Source organism: Sinohyriopsis cumingii, chromosome 2, assembly GCF_028554795.1.
Source record: "Sinohyriopsis cumingii isolate HCF-2022 chromosome 2, ASM2855479v2, whole genome shotgun sequence".
Lineage (NCBI taxonomy): Eukaryota > Metazoa > Mollusca > Bivalvia > Unionida > Unionidae > Sinohyriopsis > Sinohyriopsis cumingii.
This window is the reverse complement of record NC_142962.1, coordinates 170,670,132-170,683,832: the sequence shown is the minus strand read 5'-3', so window position 1 is coordinate 170,683,832 and position 13,701 is coordinate 170,670,132. Positions and strand designations below refer to the sequence as shown.

Genomic DNA, 13,701 nt, shown 5'->3' with positions numbered 1-13,701 from the left:
CTTTTAGTATTGTTTTCCATGATTTCCTGCCTCCCCCCACCCCATTTTCTCATCAATTTTTAGTGGGGTCAAAACTGCTCTGTTAGGTTGCAGTCACTGAAAGGTTTAATTTTCTGGTTCTCTTTTCAGGAGCTAGAGGATACAATATCATCACTAAAATCACAGGTTAACTCACTGCAACAGAAGTCATTGATACTACAAGAAGAATTGGAGATGAACAGCAAGTATCCATTGGGGACAATAGCTGCTGGCATGACCAGTGCACCAATCAAATCTGCCTAATAACTACCACCCATGCACATCAAACAGGTTTTGACATGTACATGGCAGGTGCTTTACAGTGGATAGACAGTACATCCAAGTCAGGCATAATCAACTATAGCTACCAATCCTTCAGCAGGTCTATGTAAATTGAAAAATGTTGATGTCTTTGCAACAAGGCATGATTTACACAATGTTATTTGAGCCAGTGATTTGCCATGATTTACTTCTATAAGACTTTTATGGTTTCCACGTTTTTCACTTATTATTCCAGTTTACATAGCTGGTAAAGTGAGCTCATTTGGCTTGATGTATTTGGTCATACAGCAATTACCATTCTGGAAAATGTTATGAGAAGTTATCCCCAGTCTTGCATCCTCTGGTTGTATTTCATATCCATTTGTTATAGCAGGATGGTGAAGGTAATGGATGGTGGTCAAGTCCACACATATCTAAAGAAGCTCACAGCATGCCCCTAGTTCTGCCACATGAAATATAATATTTGTCAGAGTTGGACAATACAGTTTGTTGTAGTAGCATCATTGAGTTCTGAAATTCCTGCATGTTGCAGACATTTTTGTTGCTTACTTTATTTGCATTCTTCCATTTTCAGTGCAGAGATTCCTCATGGAGCTAAAGACTTAAAAAATCAAGTTTTCTTTCACACCATTGACATGTCAGATTTTTCAGTCATTGGGATTTTACATGATACACTTGTATGTTAAGTGTTGTAGTTTTTTACCTTCAGTGTTGTTGGACTGAAAATGCACTTGTTACAATCTTCACGTTTTACTTGTAGTTCCCATTTCCCATAATAGCACTCAAAGCCTGTGTGTTAATCATTTGTCATTGAATAGCCAAGTTTAAGTTATTTCATTTAATGCATTGTATAACTTTTAAAGCCTGAAACCAAACTAATCTGTCATCTTACCATGGTTTTTCTAAATATCTAATTAAAGTTTGAAATTTACTGAAAGGAGTCATACCTTATATCTGAGAAATTGTGAGAAATTGCTGAACTTTTTTAATGAGTAAGGTAGTTTCCATGAGTTAAATTTTGAAATTAAAAAGTGAACTTACAGCGTTTCAGCCATTGCTATGGATGACAGAAATATTGATGTCAGAATTATCATAAGCAACAGTGTAAAGCATCAGCTACAAAACTTTTATCCTTGTGAGTGATAAATTGTGGAGCTTATCTAGTTCACATGCTTATACCTGTCTAGATTATTATCAACATGAACTCGTCAGTTTTTTCTGTTTCATATGTAATGAGAAAATGGTTTCCCTATTCCATTCCACATTACAATCATGAACTTTGTTTCATCTTCTTATTGGCTTCTAGCATAAATAATGAGATACTTAGAAGCAATTGTTCAGTCATCAAGTATTTGGTCTTATTAAAATTTCTTTGCATTTGAAGATGTTGTCTCATAAACATTTTTTGTCATAACATAGATTGAAACCTTTTGGTGCAAAAGTCTGATGTAGTAATATGATTCTCATTCAAAATTAAATATTACATTTGGTGAACCAAGATCTAATAATCTTACAAAAATACAGTACCAGTCTGATGTACTAATTTGACTCTCATTCAAAATTAAATGTTACATTTGATGAACCAAGATCTAATAATCTTACAAAAATACCTGTACCAGTATAACATTTGTCCTTTCAAAGTGCTCTTGTTATGTCTTGCACTGAGTACCTTGTAAGGGAGATTGTAATAGCTATGTCTTGCATTGATTACCTTGTAAGGAGATTGTAATAGCAAGGTCTTGCATTAAGTACCATGTAAGGGAGACTTATAGCTATGTCTTGTATTGATTACCTTGTAAGGAGATTGTAATAGCAAGGTCTTGCATTAAGTACCATCTAAGGGAGACTTATAGCTATGTCTTGCATTGATTACCTTGTAAGGAGATTGTAATAGCAAGGTCTTGCATTGAGTACCTTGTAAGGGAGATTGTAATAGCGAGGTCTTGCATTGAGTACCATGTAAGGGAGACTTATAGCTATGTCTTGCATTGATTACCTTGTAAGGAGATTGTAATAGCAAGGTCTTGCATTGAGTACCATGTAAGGGAGACTTATAGCTATGTCTTGCATTGATTAGCTTGTAAAGGAGATTGTAATAGCAAGGTCTTGCATTGAGTACCTTGTAAGGAGATTGTAATAGCAAGGTCTTGCATTGAGTACCTTGTAAGGGAGATTGTAATAGCGAGGTCTTGCACTGAGTACCTTGTAAGGGAGACTTATAGCTATGTCTTGCATTGATTACCTTTTAAGGGAGATTGTAATAGCGAGGTCTTGCACTGAGTACCTTGTAAGGGAGACTTATAGCTATGTCTTGCATTGAGTACCTTGTAAAGGAGATTGTAATAGCAAGGTCTTGCATTGAGTACCATGTAAGGGAGACTTATAGCTATGTCTTGTATTGATTACCTTGTAAGGAGATTGTAATAGCAAGGTCTTGCATTGAGTACCATGTAAGGGAGACTTATAGCTATGTCTTGCATTGATTACCTTGTAAGGAGATTGTAATAGCAAGGTCTTGCATTGAGTACCTTGTAAAGGAGATTGTAATAGCAAGGTCTTGCATTGAGTACCATGTAAGGGAGACTTATAGCTATGTCTTGCATTGATTAGCTTGTAAAGGAGATTGTAATAGCAAGGTCTTGCATTGAGTACCTTGTAAGGGAGACTCTTATAGTTGTAGCCACTTTAATTCATAGTTATAAAAATAAATGGACATCAAGATGACCGTTAGAAACAATTTACCAATAATTATGAGAAAAATGAAATTTGGAACAAGTATACACATAAAGTTATAGAGTTATAACACTTCTGTGTATTTTTATTTTTAAATTTCACTTTACTAGGTTACCAAACTAATATAGCTGACAGGTCAAGGTGCACAGTATAATTTCTTGGGCCTGTGTCCAGACGTTCGCAGACAGCATCTCTCCCCAAGCCATAGATACAGTCGTAACCATACTAAGGTTATGCTAGCAGTAGATCTCGTATTTTGATATTGAATTTCACTCACATCTGCAAAAAGTTAAAAAGTTCATTTTACTATTGTTTCTAAGCATTTTTTCTTGGGATCAGATTTATTTCTTCTTTATGGATATACTTTGGTTGAGTTACTGTTTCCATCCTTATTTTATGGATTTTAATTTAAGTCAGATGCCAGATTTTACAAATTAAAAGTTTTTGTGATAATCATCATGTAATTTGATAGGTCTTCTCTATCCTAGAAACAAGAGCTTTCCAAATGTACAGTCTACGTAAGCACACGGGCAAGATTTAATCACGATGTAAATTTTGTCTCATTCTTCTACACCATTGGTTGGTGATTCTGTGACATTCATTTTAACTAATACTGTGATATTTATATGCAATATTTTTTTTTAAAACTAATCTTGTATAAAACATTATTTTAGTGATGCTGTACACAAAGTGACATTCCTTAAATTTCTAATATAAATGTATTTTTATACTTCAGGTGTATAAACTTCCTGAATTAATTTATCTGAAGAAACAAAAACCTCTCCTTGAAAAGCATTGGGATCAGTTTTCTTTCTTAAAACATTCATTTATTTTTAAGGTGGATATTACAATAATTTTGTAACCCTTGAAAACCCTGAAAATCCTGCCAAATATATTCTTACTGCTCAAAACTTTTAATTGTTATGGAATATGATTAGGGACAAAATGAGTGCTGTTTCTAAGATCAGCAAGGTTTAAAATATGGTTTTGAAACTCACCTGGCAGATTTCTGTTTTGGAGCCATTTAAATTTAACCCATATGTAATGCAATCATATTTTTAAAATGTTATGGGTGCCTGGATTTTTTCTTTTCAAATTTTGTCTTATTATTGATAAATGTATAAAGTTTCCAAGTTTGTAAAGCCAAAGTAATTTGTGAAAAAGTCAACATGACAAGTTTTTTTTCTCAATATGTAATATGAAAAGAAAGAGATGTTACTATTTCTTTCTGTCCATTTATAAGCATTTTTGTTTCTAGAACTTAACTCTCAAAATGTTGAAGATATTTCAACCAAAACTGTACAAATGTCAAACAAGTTGTATGGATAATCTGAACTTTACAGTCTTTTTTTGTTACCATGTAAACCATAGAAGGAAGATGTAACATAGCATAGGATAGTAGTATAAGCATTATAAACATGGAGATTTCTGGCCCATAGGATACTAGTATAAGCAATATAAACATGGAGATTTCTGTCCCATAGGATACTAGTATAAGCAGTATAAACATGGAGATTTCTGACCCATTGGATACTAGTATAAGCAGTATAAATATGGAGATTTCTGACCCATAGGATACTAGTATAAGCAGTATAAACATGGAGATTTCTGGCCCATAGGATACTAGTATAAGCAGTATAAACATGGAGATTTCTGGCCCATAGGATACTAGTATAAGCAGTATAAACATATAGATTTCTGGCCCATTGGATACTAGTATAAGCAGTATAAACAAGGAGATTTCTGGCCCATAGGATACTATTATAAGCAGTATAAACATGGAGATTTCTGGCCCATAGGATACTAGTATAAACAGTATAAACATGGAGAGTTCTGGCCCATAGGATACTAGTATAAGCAGTATAAACATGGAGAGTTCTGGCCCATAGGATACTAGTATAAGCAGTATAAACATAACAAGTTCTGGCCCATAGGATGCTAGTATAAGCAGTATAAACATAACAAGTTCTGGCCCATAGGATACTAGTATAAGCAGTATAAACATGGAGATTTCTGACCCATAGGATACTAGTATAAGCAATATAAACATGGAGATTTCTGGCCCATAGGATACTAGTATAAACATGGAGAGTTCTGGCCCATAGGATACTAGTATAAGCAGTATAAACATGGAGAGTTCTGGCCCATAGGATACTAGTATAAGCAGTATAAACATAACAAGTTCTGGCCCATAGGATGCTAGTATAAGCAGTATAAACATAACAAGTTCTGGCCCATTGGATACTAGTATAAGCAATATAAACATGGAGATTTCTGATTCATAGGATACTAGTATAAGCAGTATAAACATGGAGAGTTCTGGCCCATAGGATACTAGTATAAGCAGTATAAACATGGAGAGTTCTGGCCCCTAGGATACTTTAATTAGGAGTCTTTACATAAGCAGGGTTACTAGGGGGATGTGTCATATCTAGTTGACGTTGTTTCCAGGCAGTGCTAACAGTTCATTTGGAAAATTGTTTGGCAGGTGTAGGGACCATGAATTTTAGGTTGCACCATCTTCAGTTTTTTTTTATGGTCTTCACGGTTGACATTGGACCTGATGATAAACATCAAGAAGGTGTATTATGCTATTCAAACATCTTTAGAATAGGTATGTCACATTTACTGGTGTAACACTAATCCATGACTATTAAAGAAAGTTTAATTTATTCTGGTATATTAATCTTAACTGCATTATGCACTGATAAATGTACTGATTAAACAATATTTTGATATGTTCCTATTTCTATGAATGAATTAAAATATTTTTATTACCAGTTGTCAGTATTTCTTGTTTTATTCCTATGATTTCTGGACAATGGATAAGAAACAAAAGGAACTTAAAGTCTGCTTTTCAGCTATCACTATCACCACCCAGCAGATAATATATGCTCATATATCCCCACCCACCCCAGGCTCCACCCCCCAGTGCTGGATTACAATACAAAATCATTGTGCACATTGACATAAATCTTAGCCATATTTAGAAATTTTAAGATCACATTATGACCACTTTTTATTCAGAAATGTATGTGGGGAGATAAAGTTCCATAGTGTGCATTTACAGAAACAATATCAAAGCACAGTAAAGTAATTTCTCTGAATATTTTGTTCAGAATCTTGATGTATTTCTTTTACTAGCAAACGAAGTTATGGTGGCCAACTTTTCATGCTCTAGTGATTTGTTATCCCCTTGACTATTAAGTTTACAGTGAATATAGTGTTCTTGTTCATTTTTGTGCTCGTTCATGTGTACATTCTTCATGTGCTCATTCATATGTATGTTTATTCATTTTTGTCATTTGTACTTACAATCATCATTTTTGTGCTTACTATTCTCTCGATATCTATGATTCTAATTCACATTCAGTCATGAATATTGGTATGTAGATGCATTTTGAGGAAAAGAACTCAGCTGTACTAAAGTAGGTCATGTTCACATTACTTAAATTTGTGGGGTCTACATTCATTACAACCGCAACATCATGGACTATATTTCACCTTTATTAATGAACATTGATATGTGGACTTGTATTCTGAGTAAAGCAAACCAAACCAAATGTGGTTGCTGTGATAGTGACTATTGCAGTTTTAACTTTTTTTCATTTTTTTATTACACCGTAAAAGTCAAACTTTTTTCCCAGAACATGAAAATTGCTTTGTTGATGCATCTTGAGAAGACTAATGCAACAATATCAAAACTAGGTCATAGTGACTAATTTGCATGCTTGAGTGACTTCTGTGTTTTTCAATTCACTTGATTCACCAGTTTTGGACACTATTTCATCTACACATTCAAAATGATTTGTGGATGTATCTCAAGAATCACAACTCAACCATCCCTAAGCTTGTGTGACCTAATTTTCACAGTTGAATGAGGCATAGATTTTCAACTACTTGTTCATGATACTGCAATATCTTGTACTCTACTTCACCTCCACCATGGAAAAAACCATATTGTTACATCTTGAGGTAACTCACCTGTACTAAAACTAGGTCAATGTTACCTAATTTTTACGCTTGAGCGACAGTAGTAATTTTAAGTATTGTCTTAATAATATTCAGTATACATTTAATCCTATTACATTTAATCATGTTCTGTTTTGATACAACACTGATAAACTTTGCTGATGCAATACCTTAATTGGCATTTTTATGCAAGACACTTAGCTTCTGTTATCTCAATCATTCCTCCATAATAGTAATTATATATATATATATAAATAAATATATATATATATATATATATATATATATATATATATATATATATATATATATATTGTTGGTTATTCCAAATGTGTGCTTAGTAGCCAAAAGATCCACATTTACAACTGAATATCCTATAAAAGGTTTGCATTTAGGTCAATTTCACTGATGCTTTTATTGTTATGAAGTTAATAGATGCATAGATTTGTCTGAGCAAAACAATTAAATTGCGCTTAAAGTTTAAAAGTCTATGATCTTCTGTAGCTTTACTTTGAGGCCAATTAAAATCAAAGTTCTGGATTATCTTATATATCAAGTTTTAACAAGTATACCTCTCCCTTGATAACTTACGCACAACGGGATCCATAAACATAGACTGCGCTATAAGTGAGGGCGTGAGTTACTAAGGGACCTCAAAATATTGAAAAAATCCTCTTGTACATCGAGAAATCTGCGGGGGAGGGGGGCATGGAACTGGGTTGTTTAATAACTGAGTCCTCATTTTGCAATCACATCGATAATAATTGTTAATAATGCGCTTTTTCTAACAAAGTTGTTCGTTATTTTGTATAAATAACATTTATTTTCAAAATGTCCAACATGTGAAAGATTGTTCCAACTGGTTTCAACAACCTTCACATGTACACAAAAACATCTGTGCATTACATCACTACCTTTTGTTTTGTCGATTGGCCTGGTTCCTGGAATGGTATAAAATAGTATACTACAAGTCAGGAGTCACAGCAGCCGGGAACTAGACTAACTGTTGATACACCACCAAACAAGATTCGTTTTTTTTCAAAAATCAATGACATTTGTTTCATGAGACAAATGCCTACGTCGGGACTCAACTAGTGAACTGCTGGGATGGCCACCTGTCTGATTGCAGGGCTCCAGATTCCTGTTAAATTGGTAAGCAGTTAAGAGGTATGGACTAACTTTCACTGTGGAGATGGCCTCAGTAGTTAACTTGAAAAGGTCATGGGAGAGTTCACCTCTGAGCTGTTTAATGTACAAGTCGTTTGAAAGGATACAGGTTCCAATCTTAGAATTGCTAAAATTGATGCCAAAAGTTAAAATAATAATTTTGTCACATAAAAAAAGTTAGCCATGAATATAAATTGAAATATATCTAGTTAAATACTTAAAAATGAACACTTTGATACTTGATAAACCAGTACCCAAAGAAATGAGAAAAATTACAACCCCCTTTAATATGCCTACTAATGAAATACATCGATTTGTCTTGGATGGAAAAAGAACAAGAAAGCTTGTATTAAATGTAACAAATTAAGATAGTAGATGTTCCTTTGATGTAGATGGACCATGATGTTATGTATATTTAAAATAGAATCCTAATGCCCCCAAAGTTCTCCCCAAGAAAAACGCCACTCTCAAAAGCCAAACGAAGCCCCAAAGAAGAAAAACAGCAGTGGTGTCAAGGCCAAATCACAACCCCAGAAAAAGAAAAGTCCACAGAATAAGAAAAAGTCCCCCAAAAATGAAAAGCCACTTCTACCCGCATGAAAGACACTTCGGCCAGCAACAGTGACCAGTAGCCTCAGGTTCTTCCACTTCTCCGTTGATGGTGATGCCAGCCAAACCCAATTTGACAGCTGTTCTTCCTCATTTGATGAAACAATGGAAACCCGCTCTCCAAAAACTTCTCCTCCAGCGGTGACACCCTCCTCCACTTTAACTGCAGTAGCTGCTGCTCACAAAGTACCTGCTCCCAAAATCAAAGTCCAAGAGTGATCGGGCATGTTACAGAGTTTACTGGATTTGTCCAAGCAAGAACTGTCCTGATTTAGTCCTTTGAGAACACCTCCACGACATGTGATGCCTGTCATCAAGTTGATATGATGTAAAGACAATCAGTGGTAATGCATTCCAGTATAAAAAAATGGGCATCAGTGTTTTTGTGCTCCCGAACTCTCAAAGATATCACCCTCCAGAAGCCATTCCTCTTCTAAACACAAAGGAATGAAAAGGAAAGGACTGCCTCCTCGTTTAGTCAAACATGGCGACATTGTCCGTCCTGTCCAAAGCTTTTCCACCCATGTGAGAAAAAAACCTCATTCAAACTGCTCCAAAGATGTCATCAATACTGTGTGTGAATGTTGTTTGAACGTCTTGAAAGGTACGATATCTTTGTCTAAACACCAGAAAAAATGCTTAGGAAAACATCGTCACGTTCTTCACCAAATGTTTCAAAGGAAGATACCCATTGGTCAAAAGAAGATGTTGGTACAAAGCAGAGGAATTTTGCCTCTGTTGTTAGGACCCTTGCTGAAAGGTGTATTGTGAACAATGCTGGGAGGACTCATGAGAGCAAGATAAAAGGGACCTCTGGAGTCCAAAATTCTCAGATGTGACCCATGAAATCAAATGGAAGGACGACAAGTGGCATTAGTGCCTTACAAGTGATGGATGGAATACCATCGATGGCAAGAACAACGGACCCCACATTTGCCTCCCAATCCGAATTTGACGGAGATGTCCCAGTTACAACACAAATTGCAGTCGCTGATGGATCGCAACGATTTGTCCGAAACAGAAGAACAGCAAAAGTACGGTCAACTCTTGCAACGACTGTAACTCTTTTACCAGAAAGCTTTAGACGAAACAGCTCTACCCACTCTGAAAGATTTTAAGGCCTTAATGAAAGTCCACCACCATCCACAGCGGCCAAGACAAACACAACCCAACGAATGCATGAGGGAGAAGAGGTATGAGAAGTCTTTCAAACACCGTCAGCAGCTCCCATTCCTGGTAAGACTGTAGCGTACTTGTTGACACCTTCCCCCACAGCCCAACAAAAAGAGCTGAAAGCTTGGGTTAAAAAGATGATATCAACTTCTCCTTCGACAGAAGTGAAAAAGAAAGAAGAGAAACCAGAAATGAAAAAAGAAAAGAAGACCAAAGCCATTCCACTACCATCTCCACCACTACCTTCGACTTCTACTCCCGTGGCCCATCTGACACGTAAATCTGTTTCCAAACCACCTTCTCGAACCATCCAAAGTAGCATCAGCGAAGAGTGGGTGACTGAATAAAAAATGTAGAAGGTGTTAGCCAGCATTTACTACGATCCATCCCATCCTGCAGGTTACTACGGAGTTCAGAAATTGTATTGTGCTGCCAAAATTCGACTGAAAAGTGTCCGTTTACCTCAAGTGCAACGATGGTTACAAGAACAAAGCACGTACACTTTACATAAACCCCTTCGACGAAAATTTTACAGAAGTTTCATTCGAATGGAGGGCATTGATCATCAATGGCAAGCCAATTTAGCCGATGTCTCTCATTTGGCCACCTACAGTCATGGCTACAAATATTTGTCTTGTGTCATTCATATCTTTTCCAAATTCGCCTGGGTCGTGCCATTGACTTCCAAATCGAGCAGTGAGTTAGTGCGAGCCCTCCAACTGGTGTGTGGAAATATTTTAAACAACACCACATTCTCAAGTACATCGACGTCTTACCGCACCTGGTGCAAGCGTACAACCAATCTTACCATCGAAGCATCGGACGTGCCCCACAAGAAGTGACTCCCGACAACGAAGTGACCGTTTTCGAGCGCGTGATTGATATGTCCCCGACAGGGGTTGTCCCCAAGAAAAGTGGAGTGTTGGCAGTAGAAGATAGGGTACGCATTGGCAAAACCAAATGCACTTTCGACAAAGGTTACTTATCTAACTGGACCACCGAATTGTTTCGTGTCACTGGACGAGTGCGTGGAAGACATGAACGGAGAAGTGTTAAAAGGAACGTTTTTTGGTTACAACATGTCACCAAAAATGAAGACATTTACGACATTGAAAGCATTCTCGCACGAAGAACCCGTAAAGTGGGAAAACGACGTGTCAAAGAAGTCAAAGTGCGTTGGAAAGGATATCCTCCCAGTTTTGATTCTTGGATTCTCAAGTCATCGACTATAAAAGGAAGTGATCATCATTCCCTTTCACACAGCTTCAGCTACCGCTACCACCGCAGTGACCACTTCTTCACCGAGTTCTTCTCTGGAAGATCTACAAAAACAACCCTTGTGGGTGTGGTGTGGAGAACATGTGCCTAAAACGCAAATCATTTTTTTCTGCCAAATCTTTGTGGTGTATTGTGTCATCGGTTCAGCCATTGCCAATTTGAGCTTGCAACAAGGAGACAAACAATTGTGGACTATTTTACTGAGCAGTTGCATCGGTTACCTTCTTCCCAATCCATCCCTGAAATTCTCCTCGAACGGGAACAACGGCAGCCTTGTGTCCAGTGTCAGTCACCACCCCAACAACAACATAATTTTGGACGGAGACACTCCTCTGACTTCGAGTGACCCCTCTGACATCCGCAGGACTCTGGAATTATGAACCACAACAATCAGTTTTACTTAACGTTATCCAGTGACAGTTCCATGGAGGTGTTTCCCAATGTTAGGCCATCCACTTAGATCACGAAGCCCATTGGGAAATGGCTTTAGTGTAAATCATTCACCCTACACAAGTCCTAAATGTCTTCCAAATCAAAACATTTTTCAAGTTGAAGTTCATGACTAGCAAATGCAAAAGTACTTGGATACTCAGGTTAAATATGAGAATGAAAGATATAACTTACAAACTCAAAAGTGGACCTATAACTTGATAATTCCCCCATGATATTATTTTAGCGGACAACATTTGGTGAGCACGATTGCTACTAGGTTTAATGCCGTGTTTCTTAAAGCTTTGGAGAGTGCAAGAAAAAGTGTCACTATCGAGTACCATAAAGTATCTCGTCGCCTACTGATAAAATTTCCGGAGAGCAAAGTGTTGTCAATTTTATTTTGTCCTGAATTGTTTGACATTTTTGGTGGTGACGTTGAGATGAGGATGGCAATAATCAACAAAAAGGAATTACCAGTCATTTCCGACAACGATTCTTTTGCCAAGTTATTTCGTTCCCCGGTAGAAATGAACTAAGGACTGAATTTGATCTTTATGTATTCCGATGTGGTGGAGTACAACGTGGTGGGACACACCTCAGTGCCGTTACTGCGTGTCGTTCCTTTCAAAGTGGATTCTACCACAAACGCTGACGAGGAAGGTGGAAACACTTATCACGTGTACATCCTCATTATTTACCCGTCAGTAAGTCGTATTTTGACACTGTAAACATTGCTATGAAAGGAGACCTGGGACAGAATATTCCATTTACCAAAGGAAAAGTCACGGTGAAACTCCATTTTCGAAAACGATTCTCTTACGATTCATAAGTCATGTATCCAGTGTACTAAGGCGTTGCTCGACAGCGAGGACATGGTTTAGGAGATATGCTGAAATCAGCCTTTCGTTCAGTGGCATCCGTGTTGAAACCGATGGTGACACGCGGACTTCACGCTTTGAAAGATAACGCAAGGCAAGGAATTTCTCCAAAATGTCATCATCGACAAACAAAACCCTTAAGAAGCTTTCTTGAGAGCAGGCAAAAATGTCTTCTTCAAAAGAGCAAATACATTTTGGGTCGACGAGAAATGCCTATAAATGCTCTATACGCTGCCGAGTCAGTTATTCCTGCTTCCCTGACACCACAGCAAGGACAATGCAGAAAAAGACGATGAAGAAAACACCCCTTCAGAAGCCTTCATACTCATAAAGCTAGAAAGACTAAGAAAAGAAGAAACGTCTAACTTAGACGTTTTTGATTATTAAATGATAGAGACAAAAAATTATGCACCGAGAGTCTTACGCCTGTTCCAAGTCGGAACTGGATATGTTTGCCATGCCACCCGCAATGATGACCATGCAAAAATCCTAAACAATGGGTTGAATTTCATCCCGTCTCCTCTTCACTGATTCAGCTTCCATTGAGTTTACATCAAAGGACAGCCCGAAGATTATATCGATCAGAATAGCAGTTACATTTACTTGAAAGTCCAAGTGAAAAAGTGACAGACAGCGCCCCTCTAGGAGCCGAAGCTAGAGTAGCTCCCGTCAAGAATTTCATGCATTCCTTGTTCAGTGGAGTGGATTTGTACTTGAATAACAAATTGATCAGTAGCAGCATCGACACTTATCCTTACCGTGCGTACCTGGTAAATATCTTGACGTATGGAAAAGAAGCAAAAAACACTCATCTGGATGCTTGCGTGGTATGGAAACCTGACACAGCAGGTGTAGACAAGTTTGACGACACAGCCCTGAAGAAAAGGACAATCCTCACAATGTGGGCTTTAACGAACGTCGACAGCAAATCCTGCAAGGACGTAGTTTAGAATGGATCGTTTGCATTTGGACATGTAGTTCCATGAGAAGTATTTGCTGAACGGCGTGGATATCCGCCTGAGACTTAATCTTAGCAGCGTCGCTTTCAGTTTGATTGCTGAAACTGCCGATTACAAAATCATCATCCAAGAAGCCCGATTCTACCTAAGACGCGTGGAAGTGTTACCTACAGTGCGAAACGACTTCTGTCACTTTGAGC

The 13,701-nt window shown here is 37.3% G+C and overlaps 1 protein-coding gene across 7 annotated transcripts in view; it reads left to right on the top strand.

Moving 5' to 3' along the window:
- Nucleotides 1-5,813, top strand: part of LOC149806290 (centrosomal protein of 112 kDa-like) — a 126,831-nt gene extending 121,018 nt beyond the window's left edge. For 3 of the 7 annotated variants that reach the window (XM_089951232.1, XM_089951233.1, XM_089951231.1), the window contains one exon: nucleotides 130-5,813. In XM_089951232.1, the coding sequence (XP_089807358.1) occupies nucleotides 130-282 (153 nt within the window). In that variant the 3' untranslated portion in view covers nucleotides 283-5,813. The remainder of the gene's footprint in view (nucleotides 1-129) is intronic. The other 4 variants (XR_016419887.1, XR_016419885.1, XR_016419884.1 and 1 more) reach the window with 4 other exon arrangements.
- Nucleotides 5,814-13,701: the final 7,888 nt, after the last annotated feature.